The sequence below is a fragment of the Pterocles gutturalis genome, unplaced genomic scaffold, assembly GCF_000699245.1.
Source record: "Pterocles gutturalis isolate BGI_N339 unplaced genomic scaffold, ASM69924v1 scaffold18646, whole genome shotgun sequence".
In the NCBI taxonomy this organism is placed as follows: domain Eukaryota; kingdom Metazoa; phylum Chordata; class Aves; order Pterocliformes; family Pteroclidae; genus Pterocles; species Pterocles gutturalis.
Genome location: NW_010098270.1, coordinates 115,328 through 129,710, shown reverse-complemented (window position 1 = coordinate 129,710; position 14,383 = coordinate 115,328). Strand labels below are relative to the sequence as shown.

Sequence of the window (14,383 nt, the reverse complement as noted above, 5' to 3'; positions counted from 1 at the left end):
GGTCCTTAGTCGCCTCAGGTGTGTTTTACCCCTTTGCCCGCAGATTTTAAGGATAACCTAAGCAAAGTATATGAAGCCATTGAAGAGTCGGACTTCCTGGCCATCGATGGGGAGTTTTCAGGTACAGTGGCGCCTGTTGTGTGGTCGTGAGCTGCTGGCGATGTCCCCGCGGGGTCCCAGGTGCCCCAGTTCGCTCGTGTAAGGTATCTCAGTGTTGGCCTGAAAAAGCTACAGCTCAGGCTGCCCCAAAATGATTAAACCACTTACGTGTGTGATAGAAAGGTTTTTGGTCAAATAAAGATACATGTCGTAGTCGTGCTGCCTGTACTCCCTCCCCGCAGTAGTCATTTAACATGTTAAATGATGATCGGCTGCAGCTCAGGGGGGAAAAAATGAAGACCTTATGCGTGTCATGAAAGTAGGAGGCTGGGATAAACAAGGGATGCCTCGAGAGTGTGCGGACAGGGAAAGACAGCAGTAAGAACTTTTTCTTACGTTTGTAGAACCCAGAGGGTCCGTGCATCGGAGAGAAGCCTTAACAAGTGCTTTATGGGATACAGAGCTCTGTCAATGATGAAACATAAATGTGATCAGGATTAGGTTTTGTTAGATGTGGTGCTTACAGAAATAAGGTTGTTTTGTATTGTTTAAGGTGACTAGGTCATTCAATAAATCTATGGACAGCACTTTCCCCATTTTTAGTTTTTCTTTGATCCTGTGTTGTGTAATAAAGACCCATCAACATTATGTTACTGGGAGATCTTTTCGTGTTACTATCGTGTTGAATAGGAAACAGAGCAGCAGAGCTTTTGCAGCTTTTTTTTTTTTTTTGCAGCTTTTGAGCTTCACTGCTAGAACGCTACCATTAAACTGGATGGATTTTATGCTAATATGCATGCTTTTATGCAGTAGAAAATCTTTCTCAACTGAAATAGCATTAACATGTACTTCAAGTGAAAACATTTTTCTTAAATTACCAGTTGTTGTATTTGTTTACTGTGGCTAATTTTGAAAAGCTTACCCGAAGCAAATATGTTATTTTTCAGGGATCAGCGATGGGCCTTCTGTTAGTGCATTAACCAATGGCTTTGACACTCCAGAAGAAAGGTATCAAAAACTTAAAAAGGTAACGTAGATGAACCTTGACTAAAATGAAAATGCTGAAAAAAGATTCGAACTCTTAGTTCAGAATGTAGACAGGAAATATGACAGAGGTTTGTAAAATTGCGTTACGTAGAGCAGATGGGGATTGCTTGTTTTATTGTCTCCACTAACACAAGAATTGGGGAGTGTTGCATTAAACTTGTAGAAGTCCTGGTCAGAACAGACAGACTGTGATTCCTCATGCAAGAGTAGATGGGTAGAACTTGTTAAAGGGTGTTGAGAGTGTTAAAATGTATCAGTTTAAAGTGGGACTGGATGAGAGAAATTCAGTGACAGAGAAACTACAACAGGACTAGGGTCCTTCCCAAAAACAGCTTGTACTGTTCCTAACAAAACCTAAATGCTAGGTGCTACCACCACCTCTGCCTCTCTGCAGCACACACACAAAAAACAAAGATGCGGGAGGGTGTGGAAGGAGTTTTGAAAAATAGCCAAATGAACACAGGAGACAACATATGGTGTGTGAGGGTGAAAACTGTGATGTTTTGGATTGTGGGTTTGGTATTTGGTTTGTTTTTTTCTGTGGTTTTTTTTTTTTTCTTCAGTAAGAGAAAGAAATGAGAAAAGAGAAATGCTGAGTATCTCAGCACATGCTGTTTTCTGACATGTCCAAGGTGTCAATAACACTGTTTACTAATATTCTGTTAAGAGACATTGCAGGATGATGGAATTACTTGTTAGTTCTGAGAAACTAGGACAACAAAGCAAAAACTGGGCCCTCAGGAAGAGCGAGTCTTTCAATGAAACCGCAGTGCTTATTTATTTTCTTGCACAATTGCAGTGGTGTTAAAAACCTTTCCAGTATTGATCCAACAATTGTGAAATACTAGAGAACATGATGATAAAATGCCTAGTGGCTATGCTAGTACATCTGTCACATTATCCACTGTTAGGCACGTGGATTAGAAGAATATGAAATATGTTATTACATGTATGTGAAAACTATATACAGCCAGTGTCCCTCACAGCCTGCTCCCACACTATGGGGAGTGTAGATGGATGTCGAGGAGACTGGTGGCTGCTTTACATATAGCATCTCTTGTGTGTGAGCAACAGGTGGAGAGAGATGTTACTTCCCTCAGTTCTTGTCTGTTTACAGAATGGATGTGAATGCTAAATCATCTTTGGGCGATAGTAAGGTGATTAAATGGGGATGAAAACTAGTTGGAAAACTCTGGTGTGTTCACTTCAAAATTACCAACAAAACAAATGTAGGTCAAGAAGGTTCAGATTTGCTTAATTTTGAAATGGAGAGAAATAATGTTTGTTGCAGATGCATCCCAATTATCTTTAAATATGTACGATTTTGGTTCTCATGCAAAATTTTCCTTTCCTTTCCAGCATTCCATGGATTTTTTGCTCTTTCAGTTTGGCCTTTGCACTTTTAAATATGATCACACAGAAGAAAAGTATGTTATTATCTTATTCCTTGTTTTCTTAATTAATGGATTTATGAAGTAATATTGATAAGCTGTATTGACGTATAACTCATCTTTTTCACAGGTATATAATGAAGTCATTTAATTTCTATATTTTTCCAAAACCCTTTAACAGAAGTTCACCAGATGTCAAGTTTGTCTGTCAGGTTAGTAGAAAAACAAATTTGATTTTGTTTTGTTAAGGTATACCTACGGCGAACTTCTATGAAGGGAGAAGTGGTTGGTTCTTTTAACAGCTTAAAGGCAGAAAAACCTGAGTTTCTGAGGTTTGTGGGTTTGTTTTTTTTTTTCCTTATAAAAGAAATAAACATCAGTTAAGTGTAATCCCTAAAACTGAGCTTTAAGGGAATATCTTGGACTTCAGTTTTTAAATCTTGTTGCACATTACGTTGTGTGGTTTCTGGAGTTGGAGATAGTGTTCCAAACCTAGCGGATTGTTTTTTTCTTTATTGTCTGACTTCCCGCTACCTTGCTTTTTCTGTTTGATCCTTTATTCCCATCTGCTTATCTCACTTTCACTGCTTCCCAGTCTGTTGCCAGCATTTTTCTCAAATTTGTTCTCCTGAATCAACTTTTGCTTTATTTGATTTTCTCTCTCCACATAGCTCGTTCTTTCATCTTTTTCCCTGTAGCGTATTTATTGTTCGTTTACTTTATGGAAGTTGAAAATAAAAAACACAAGTAGCATATCCTAAATTTTCTGTGGCTTCTTTAGGGTCACAGACTTAGTTGCTCTTGACTTTGGACTTGGTATAATTTCTTAAAAAGTGTGAAAATAACAGAATTGATCTTTTGCGACAGATGCACTTACCGATTGTAAAGCTATCTTCTTTTGTTGCAGAGTTCAAGTATAGATTTTTTAGCAAACCAAGGATTTGATTTTAATAAAGTTTTTCGCAATGGTGAGTTGTTTTTTTTTTTTTTTTCCCCTCTCTTTCAATGTCTGCAAAATTTATGACGGCATCCTTCTTCATTTTCTGCAAAAAGAAAAAAGCGACCATTCGTGATACTTTTAACATATAATGAAGTTCTTAGAATTATTCTTATGCGATCTACAGTTGTGCTGGTAGTTATTCCCTTTCCAAAAATTCATTGTACAAATTCAACAGAATATAATTCCTGTTTAGATAAGTGCTTGGTTGTTTATTTTTGTTTGATGGCTAAACATAGATAGATAGAGTAACAAGTTATGTAGCTGTGTAATGGATCAGTAGTAACATTTTGTAAAAGGTGTAAGTGCATTGTAATAGATGCTGCTGCAGTCTATTGTTAAAGTGATGCAGATAGTAAGGAAGAGGAGTGCTGCTTTTGTAATTGTGATTTATAGCTCTGCAATCCTCAGGCTCATGCCTTGTGCAGATGAGACACGTAGCTCTTAAGAATCCAGTGGTACCAGCTAATCTGGCATGTGCTAGGACATAGATGAAAAATGGGATCTAGAAAAGGTGACTGAAAGGGAAGGATATATTTTGAGCCTTCAGGGGTGTAACACTGGCAAATGGTTGGTTAGTAATAAATCTTTACTAAATCACACATCCCTAATTTGTCTTTAATTATGATGAACTTTTAACTATATCTCACTCTCTTTTTTTTTTTAATTTTTTTTTTTTTTTTTTAGGAATTCCGTATTTAAATCAGGAAGAAGAGCGACAGCTAAGGGAACAGTATGATGAAAAACGTTCTCAGGCCAATGGTGCAGGATCTCTGTCATACATTTCTCCTAATGCAGCAAAGTGTCCTGTAACAATTCCTGAAGATCAGAAAAAATTCATTGAGAAAGTAGTGTACGTAAAATTGTTTAATATCCTCTGATGTTGTTGAAACTAAAACATAAAGAAGAGTGGCATGTTCATATGTTGAAGCTATTTTTATTAGTTCATTAGTTGTGAAATAGTTCTTCCTGTTACAAAGTGTTTTCTTGTCTTTGGGGGAGAGCTGTAAACATTGTAAAAAGAAAACAGTAGATATAAAAGCAAATGATCTGTTTCTTGCAGGGAACAGATAGAAGATTTATTAAAGAATGAAGAAAATGAAAGTTTGGAACTGGAGCCGTGTACAGGGTCAGTTTCTGAAATTACATATCTTCCAAAAAAATTATTTATTTTGGCCACATAGTGTTCGGGGAGTGATAGGGGAGAAGAATATCTTTACTTGGGTCAACTGTAGCAAAATTTACATTTGACTGATCTCTGAAGGTTGAGAAAACATGGTAATTTATATGGGTGTCATAGTCTGCTTTATGAGCCGTAACTTCTGCATGTAGTGACAACATGTTTAGGTGTAGACAAGAAATGTTTTGCATATGTGAGCCTCTTTTTGCTATTGCTGAAGTGCTCCATAAGGCTTGGGTAGGTGTTTTATAAACAAATTTCTCAAATCTATTGAGCTGTCAATTATTCACAGTTAACACTGTGTATTGAAACTGGTTTTAGTGGGTCTTCTTCCCAAAATCTATTTAGTTTTGGAGTCCAGACATTCGGAGAGCACAATTATTTAAAAAGAAAAAAAAATTTAGAAATACTAGAACATTGTGAAGCTGGGGGTAGGGTAACATCACTGTGTCTATATTCAGGAATCATGATTACAGAACATTTGCTTATGAGAAGATATGTGTATAACTGTACAAAATGGTGTAAATGCCTTGGCAACTGAACATCAGAATTCAGTAAACCCTTCTAAGCCTGTAGGTTCTGGTAGCAGTGAGTTATGCATTAAAAATCTTTCTACAAATGAACATGGAGCTGGCTTTAACTGAATATTATTACTTTGAAACACTTTTGTAAGAAGAATATTAGTAACACAATTGCCTTTTGATTTTAGATTTCAGAGGAAATTAATTTATCAGACCTTGAGCTGGAAGTAAGTTACTGGTAATACTGCCTTACTGTATATTTTTAGTATTTCTGATAAGAAATCTGGGTAAGATCTGATTTACTTAACCTCCTCAGAGGTGATTAATTTTAGACTTTTTTTTTTACTTTAAGGGAGGACTTTTATAATGTTCTGAAGATAAATTGCATTAACGTAGTTTGTGATGATTCATTTTAATGTTTTAAAGCTTAGTATTTCTTTTATCATTCCTGTCTAAAATCTGTGAATAGAACAGTACGGCCTAGAATTATGTAACAAATGCAACTGCAACTCAATGGGTTGCATGTGCTTATACAGATTGTGGGCTTTACTTGAAAAACTACTAGTTCTATAGTAGGCAGTGGTATGTTTATAATTTTATGTTAGATGCCAAGTGTAAGCATTTCCAATGATTTAAAAATCCCAATTCTAGAAGTAATTCTCTTTCTTCTCCTCTCTTGGATTACTTTGTCCCTCATCTTTGTATAAATATATCCCTTAAGGCCTTAGGAGAAACTGTAAGGCTGTAGAGATGAGATTTTTCACTGTTCTGACTGCACTAGTAAAATGTGGAAATATTTTTGTGTACGTTTAGTTAATTCTGTGTTGCAACAGTATCCATCACTCTGTTACACTGAAGTGGTTAAAGTAAAGCTTCTCTCTATAAAATGGAAGCTCAAGAAGTGAGTTAATCTGAAAAAAGAGGTATTTTCATGAGTTGTTCTATGTGAATTTTTTAGTATATTGAGAGAATATCTATAGCTTCCAGTAGCACATAGTGTTATGTTTGTCTGACACTTATTTTTCAGTCTTTTCTCAGTGGATGGAAGAATGTGTTAATGAATTGTATTTTTTTTAACATTCATCTGTGTTGCTTTATGTGTATACAGGTGTCTACACTGAATGTGTATATTGGTGAGAGAAAACAAAGTTGTGAAGTTAGCATGGAGATAATTAAAGCAGAAAACAGTGAGGCTATTGATTGCCCTTGTGTCCTGAACTCTTCACAGGTCGTTTTCTCTATTGAAGTGTTCTGTTGTGCAGCAGTATTTTGATGAATCCAAGGTCTATGACATGAAACAGCTTGCAAGTGAGGTCTAGGTTCAAAATTGTGTGAGAAGACAGAGTAGAGGGGACACAATAGTACTGTAGTGTGTGTTCTCAAGTGCTGGTTTTAGTAGTAACCAGAGGACAAAGGAAACATGCTGGTTCTGCACTGGTTATATAATTGTGGTTAGTTTATTGTACTGGGGCGATCAAAGTAATATCTACTTGTTAAGCGGTGAAGGACAATAGTCTCTGACCTTGCTATTGGTTGGATGCTCTGTGGACCTGTGCATGGTAGTACTTTGGTAATTAAACATGGTTGTGGCGGAGTGATGCAACCCTGTAGCAGAGGTAACGACAGTTGTATTACTGTTTCCTATTAGAGCTTACTGTTAACAGGAAGTTCAGGGTTGTTTATAAATCCTAGAATAAGTGGTATATTACAGGTATGCAGTCACCAAAGAAGCTGTCTTGTGGCTGCAAGTAAAGGAGGGCTTTCTCACCAGTGTTTTGTTTTTTTGAAGGCAGAGCGTCTAGGTTGTGATGAACTATCTAGATGATTTTTTTAATATTTACTATGTTTAATTTTTTAAATGTTTACTAATTTAATAGTACAAAAGTATGAAGTTATGGGTTCTACAGCAATAGGATGGTAAATTGCATAAGAAAATACATTTTAGTGCTAGTTACCATTAGGTAATGTAAGGAGGACAAAATAACTAGCCTATTGCTTCAATTTTTCAATTATTTTGACTTAAAAAGGAACTTTTAATAGTTCTTTTGCACTTAAGACTTACAGTAATAATGAAACATGAAATTACCTAATCACTGCTGTGGCTTCAGTATGCTACATGCCAAATTAGTAATTACTTATATTTTCATTTGTTTTGGTGTAGGTATCCAAAAGGTATCCATGTTGAAACTCTGGAGTCAGATAAGGTAACTAGGCATGTTACTGCCTGTAACATTTGTTCTGTTTAAAGGCAATTGTATTTCTTTATTTTACCAACTCTCTTAACTTTCAGATCTAACTTTGTTATGCAAAATGTGAAACATTTTAAATAGAATACAATGAGCTAGTTTCTGAACATTAAATCTGACCAACATATGAAGTGTAAGCATGTATTTGTGCGACTTAGTATCCTTTAAATAATATAATAATATTAAAGGGTATCTTAAAATGTAGTGGATCTGACATTAAGTGTTGGTGAAAAGTAAGTCTATTGGTGAAAAGTAGATCCTGATCTTAGAGGAAAAATAGTGGCATTACATGCTGTATCCTCACTTCCCGCAAATATCTGCTTCAAAATATATTTGAAATCCACTATTTAAAAGGAAACACTGATAACAATCTTAGAAGTAAAAAGTGGATTTAGTAAAAGCTAGGTTTGGTGGATGAATCAAATACAGTTTTCTGAAGTATGCTCTTGGGAATGGGTCATAAAGTCGTGCTTACAATAGAAAAAAGTGATGTTGCCAAGTAACTGCTGCTGAGATATGACCATTTCCTTTACAATGTAAATTTACAGAAGCTTGCAGTGCTCTTAAATATGAACTTCTCAGAGTCATTCTTCAACCTATACATCTTTTTATTTTAGAAGGAGAGATATATTGTTATTAGTAAGGTAGATGAGGAAGAACGAAAAAGAAGAGAACAGCAGAAACAAGCAAAAGAACAGGTAAATGAGTCTCGTTTCATTAGTTTACACAAAAGAGGGAGGGGGAGAATCTATTATTTCTATCAGCTATGCAGAATTGTGTGGTAGGGTTTGGCAGTATTTCCCTTTTGTTTGGCTGTGACTGTTGTCTGAAATTGATCCTCCAAATTCTACCAGATAACTTGGGCTTTGCAATAGAGCAAGAAGAGTTGCAAGACGCTCTAAAAAAATTTAAAGAATGAGTAATCGTAGAATACTTAACCAGTATTCTGTAGCAGTGAATTCCTTGTATGAATCTGCTCTATCAGAGAAGCATGGTCTAGTAATTGGAAACATCAGTTGATTGAGATTATTAGTGCTCTGTAACAATAGTCATTGCAAAAAGTCTTGCAGAAATTCTCGGTCAAGTTTTCCTGTTATCTGGATTCAGAATCTGTCCTTGGAGTAGTACTCTATTACAAGACTTCCTTGCTCTTAGTTCTCAGAGTTAAAATGTTGTGTACAATTAATATGTCATCTGACTTTTCCTGATAGAAGCATGCTGCATGTGACTACTGTAATAACAAGTTGACTGGAAGGTCATGTCTGGTACATTCTGACGCTTTCAGCATTGTTTATGGGACTTGATATTTTTGCTTACTGAGTCTGATGCTAGTTTTAAGGAGTCATAAGACTTAAATTGCGGGAATTTTCGATCACACTCCTGTGATTTGTGCTTACATGTTTCAAGATAAAGTCAACTGAGGTGGAGCAAATAATACTTGTGTGCAGAATGCCTCTTAAGAGGGAAAGAAATATCTAATAGAGACCTCAACTAATGTGACATCTTTTTCCAAAAGACAAGTTAGGGACAATTTACTACTACAGTAGATTTTTCTGAAGCAGTCTGTGCAGGTGTTTTACTCGCTCTGACTAGTGGCATTCAGAGCTGAACTAAAATAACAGTGGATGTTTCTATTGAATTTCACTTCTGGTTGAGCAAGGACAAATAACGCAAGGCAGAAATTACTTCCCTAGACCTGAAAAATAAAAATCTGTTAGAAAAAAATTCTTTGTGTGTTGTGGTTTTGACCTCAACTAGCCTCCCACTAGCCACCATGAAGAAAGTTAACTCTGTCCCAGCCAAAATCAGAAAAAAAACTGAAACTAAAATAGATGCTGTAGTCAGATCCCCCCCAAACCAATCTGAATCAGTTTAAAATGTATAACTCATATTATATAGTTGTATAATATTTCATTTTATCTTTGTTTATATAAGTAGTGAAGAATGTTTCCTCCCCATTTCAATGTTAGCCTAAAAACACCATCTACTTTAATAGAAATAACAATCAGGATTCAACCTATTGCACTTTATAACAATGCATGTAAAAATATGGTTGAAGATTTGTAGCTTAATTTTAATATCTTCTTGAGCTGTTTGCAGTCTAATAGCTGTTGAACGCTACTGAAGATAGTGTATTGACAATGAACTGACTACGGCTGTATTGGTCTGGTTGGGATGGAGTTAACTAGCTTCATAGCAGCCCATATGTTGCTGTGCTTTGTATTTGTGGCTAAAACAGTGTTGATACTGTCGAAGTGTTTTGGCGACTGCTGAACAGCGCTTGCATGGTGTTAAGGCTTTCTTTTTCTGTTCCACCCTTCCCCAAAAGCAAGTAGGTGGGGGGGGGCAAGAGATTAGGAGAGGATGTTTGTGGTTGTGGTGTTCATCTTCCCAAGCAACTTTAAGCATGCTGAGGCCCTGCTTCCTGGGAAGTAGCTGCTGATGGGAAGTGGTGAATTAATTCCTCTTTGTGCTTTGCTTGTGCATCCAGCTTTTCCTTTTCTTACTGAACTGTCATTATATTGATCCACAAGTGTTTTGGGGTTTTTTTGTCCTCCCTGTTCCCTGGGAAAGGGGAGGGAGCAAAAGGCAGAGTCAGTGTTCAACTTCTGGCTGGGTACAACCCACCACAATAGCTTGCAATTTGTCCTACTTTACAGTGAACTAGAGCCATGTATAAAACTGGAATTCTGTCAGCAGCATCCCACTTTGATGTTATGTATATTCCACATGTTGACATTTCCTCTGTGGTCCCTTCTTGGTTGTGCCTGAGAAACAGTTTGAGCCAAACTGAGGTGTCTGTCAGTTTGCAGGTACAGTTTTGACAATATTTGTGTTTCTATTTCACTGATGTCAGAGTTTTTGCTTACAGGAGGAATTGAATGATGCGGTAGGATTTTCCAGAGTCATTCATGCCATTGCTAATTCTGTAAGTTAACATGATTTTTAATGAACCTTTTAATGCACCTAAAAAAAAGGCATTAATTCAAGGGAAGAGTTATGTTGCTCTTCCATTCTGGAAGATAAAACTAAAGGTAGTGGACTGAGAAATCACTTTACTTCAGTCTTAAATATTTGGAAACCAAGTTGTAAGTAGCTGTTCCAGTACATCTTCTCAACTTTTCAAGCTGCTGCTGAAGACTGTGACAAGTGGTTGAGAGTAGAGGAAAAAGGAGTGGCTTCTCTGAGAATGGAGGAGTCTGCAGGGCAGGTGGAGAGCAAATGGGGAGGTTGGATTTAAATTTATTCCTGGCTGCCCTCAATTAACATCTAGGATAGGTGCTTTTAACATATTGCCCTAGCAAGGCCGTGGTTAGAATTGTAACTAACATTTAACGTTCTTTTCACAGGGCAAGCTTGTTATTGGGCACAACATGCTACTGGATGTTATGCACACCATACACCAGTTCTATTGTCCCCTACCTGATGTAAGTAATCTTCTGAGTGTTCGGATAATGAAATAAATGCCTTAATGTGTTTGTCTGTAGTCTTATCGCCAAACTTCCTTAAGAGTGTAAACAGATGACAGTCTATTAAGAACAATAGAAAAGTATTTTAAAAAGCACACTTGTTGCTTCTGGTGTACTGCCTTATCTTCTTAAATCTTTATGTAGAAGGCTTGGTTGGATTTTTATGTTCAAATTAAATGTTGGAATTGAATTGTGGTTTCTGGTCATATCTGTTAGTCCTTCAGAAACTGCTTGGATAACAGCAGGTAAATTTAACTGACTTGTTAAGGTACTGGTCTGGAGCTTCAGCATTATTGTGTGTCATATTTGCTGCAGTAGCTTACATAGGGGCAATATGTGTTTTCATCTAATGTAGTACAACTAATAGAATGATAAGAAATCTTGCAGCAGGATGATGTTCAGTGGGTTGAAGAGGTGGAACATCTGAATAATTGGAGGGAGGATACTTTAGTGACTGCGGTAGGGCAGTCTAACAGTCAGGACTGCAATAGTCTAACAAGTTTAACTAAGCAATGTATTGGCACTGAGGACATCGTCTGAAGAAGCCAAAGGTCTCATTGGAAGGGTGGCCTGCATCATGGTTTTATTACTTGCAGTCCTCGAGGGCTTGTGGGTGTTATGGGAAAGACTTGATTATGAGATGGGAGAAGGCAGTTTGGGACATGTCCAGACAGTCATGGAACATAAGCAGTTGTCAGTTGTGCCTGTACTTCTGACACTTGGAAGGTCTAAACCTGTAGGCAGTCAACTGTCCACCTGGACTGCTTGTATTCCATTGATGCATCAAATGCTGGGAACATTTATGTAAAATTGTTAACACAGCTGGAATTAGAGGTAGTCTAGGTTATATAATAGGATAGAATATTGGTGGTGATAGAACATTTTTCTTATGAATCACAGACAAATCAGAAATAGTTAGTCTGCAGTTCTGTGTAGTTGCAGATGGTATTTATGGTAATGCTTATAAATACATGTCTTATGAGGTGAGAATTCAGTCACTGTATCTCAATTTTAAGTGCTGATTGGATAATTGTAGCTATTGGTACCTATCATCCTGAAACTGGTAAACAGTTAACTTATTTGGATTTTATCTTCTGGTTTAATGTTAAATTAGGACCTAAGTGAGTTCAAGGAGGTAACATCATGTGTCTTTCCACGGTAAGTTCTTAGTTTAAGCTTTCAATTGTTTCAGTATTGCTTTAGCAATCTGATATTGTTTGTCCTAGCACTGTTACCTATCTGTTACTGGAAACAAAATGGGAAGCAAGTTACATAAATATAGTTTTTAAAGTATTCTGTAGCATCTCTTTTTCAGAAGAGCAGTGCTGTCATTCTATTTCTTGGCAAAAGATGCAGCTTTGCTGCTGTGTTGTTTTTGGCATGAATCTGCACTACATTTGGAACAAGATTTATTTGCTGCTTGTTGTTTGCATCTCTGGCTGTTGCTTAGTTGCTGTCCTTTTTCATCCTGAACAAAGAAGTGTTTGGGCTGCTCTGAGATCTGAGAGTAATTTTTCAGTAGGGTGAAACTGCTGTTTCTGAGCTAATACACCAAAACATTTTTGAGGATTTGGCAAAATGGTCCTTCTTCCATTTCAACTTATTTAGCTCTTACTTTGTTTCTAGGCTATTGGATACTAAACTGATGGCAAGTACACAACCTTTTAAGGTAAATTAATATAATATTATAGAGTGATTTGAAGATACAAGTTTGCATTAAGTGTGTATTGAAACTAATGTTTTTTTAGAGGAAAAATTCTAGATGTTTTCTGTGATGTTCCCTTTTTGTAAAAGAATGATTATTGCTAACCCCTTAGTTAAACTTAAAAAAATTTTAGAGTACGAACTTTTACTTTCGGTTTTTTTCAGTTTTGAGGTAACTTAGCAGCTTTGAATTCAAAATATGTACAGTTTTTGCTACTTAAAATGCGATTAGCAGATTTTTTTTTCTTTTAAATTAGCACAAGACTGCATGTCTCCTCAGGAGGGGAAAAAAGTGTTATTCATGAACAAATAGGACCCAGAAGCTGCTTGTATACTCAAAGCCTTAGAATATTGTGAATGCTGACTTAGATTTGTCTAGAAAAAGATAATTGAACATCATCATTAGGTTCTATCATGGCCTGCAGTTCAGTGGGTAGTCAGCAGGAGAAAAAAAATACAGGTTTCCCTTAAAACCTCTTGTAGCAAGAGTTTTGTTCTTCCAAAGAAGTGTTGAGACAAGTGCCTTTGGAATGAATTATTGAAAACTCGTGCTGAGGAAGCAGCATATATATTGCTGCATACCTCTGACTTTAGAGCATTGCATAACAGAAAATCTTATTAAAATGTACTTGTATACTACTGTAGCAAGAATAGAGGCTTTTGTATTCTGAAAACTAATACTCCTGCACAAGTTTTATGTTTGGCAAAGTTATATTGGTATTTGTAAATTTTACAGTGGATGATTGGGTTTTAGGCTATTGTTATCAAGTGGTGCTTTGGGATGCCAATATAACGCATTATTTGAGCTTGTTCCTTTTTAGACCACAGACTTGAAAATTGTAACTGGCTGTTTTGATTTAGAACAAAAGGAAACCAATGGGAACCAAAGGAAAGTTGGTTCTCAAAAATTTCAGACAACTTTAAGAAAGATTGTGCGATATTTTTGGTTTTATCTTGCTATTGATTCTGCATGTTTTTTCCGTTGTACTAGTTGGCAAAGTATATTTGATTATTCAAGCAGTTTGATTTGAGGAAATTAATAAACTATATTTCTGACACTTTATATATGCATATATAGATTCAGTAATGCAGCTCAGCTAAGGTGAAGTGTAGGAGCTGCTTTCTGATTGTCAAGTTTCTTTTGCTGTCCTTGTATTACTTTAAATCAGCAGTATTTACAGTTATAAAACTATTCAAGAATGTCCAGTCAGCAAGCGCACTTCAATACTCATCTTGAGTGCCTTCAACCATTATGATCAATATTTAGGGTATTTTGCCACGCTGTTTGTGCTGCCTTTTCCCTTGCTGCACGTACCATGCACAAAACCAGATTCAAACAGAAATATTTCTTTAGCATAATTCATCACCAAGAATTCTGAAATATATTCATAAATGCTTCTGACTCATAGATACTATGTTGTAGGTGCGGCAAGTTAACTTTTAAAACCTTGTCTTGACAGGCTTCTCTGGTGTATTAGTTTGAAATAAGGCTATATATAAATCCTTAGAGAACTCAGGGTGGCAGCAGTAAATACTCATTTTTTCCTATTTGATTTCAGTTTCCAGGGAAAATGTGCTTGGCATTGGCAGTTCATGGTGTTTTTTCTTGCAGGAGATCATTAATAATACATCCCTTGCAGAACTGGAAAAGCGCTTAAAAGAGGTTCCATTCACCCCTCCTAAAGTTGGTAAGGATATATCAAAATGGTCCTATTTCTGAAATGTTTT

General features: G+C 36.4%; 1 protein-coding gene across 1 annotated transcript in view; it reads left to right on the top strand.

The window, feature by feature from the left end:
* The first annotated feature begins 45 nt into the window (after positions 1 to 45).
* PARN (poly(A)-specific ribonuclease) overlaps positions 46 to 14,383 on the top strand; it is a 59,810-nt gene continuing 45,472 nt past the window's right edge. Inside the window, exons 1-15 of the mRNA XM_010072460.1 lie at positions 46 to 121; positions 1,047 to 1,126; positions 2,506 to 2,573; positions 2,668 to 2,749; positions 3,445 to 3,505; positions 4,222 to 4,387; positions 4,598 to 4,663; positions 5,424 to 5,462; positions 7,397 to 7,439; positions 8,099 to 8,179; positions 10,354 to 10,410; positions 10,832 to 10,909; positions 12,066 to 12,109; positions 12,578 to 12,620; positions 14,268 to 14,343. Coding sequence (XP_010070762.1) covers positions 2,512 to 2,573; positions 2,668 to 2,749; positions 3,445 to 3,505; positions 4,222 to 4,387; positions 4,598 to 4,663; positions 5,424 to 5,462; positions 7,397 to 7,439; positions 8,099 to 8,179; positions 10,354 to 10,410; positions 10,832 to 10,909; positions 12,066 to 12,109; positions 12,578 to 12,620; positions 14,268 to 14,343 — 898 coding nt within the window. The 5' untranslated portion in view covers positions 46 to 121; positions 1,047 to 1,126; positions 2,506 to 2,511. The remainder of the gene's footprint in view (positions 122 to 1,046; positions 1,127 to 2,505; positions 2,574 to 2,667; positions 2,750 to 3,444; positions 3,506 to 4,221; positions 4,388 to 4,597; positions 4,664 to 5,423; positions 5,463 to 7,396; positions 7,440 to 8,098; positions 8,180 to 10,353; positions 10,411 to 10,831; positions 10,910 to 12,065; positions 12,110 to 12,577; positions 12,621 to 14,267; positions 14,344 to 14,383) is intronic.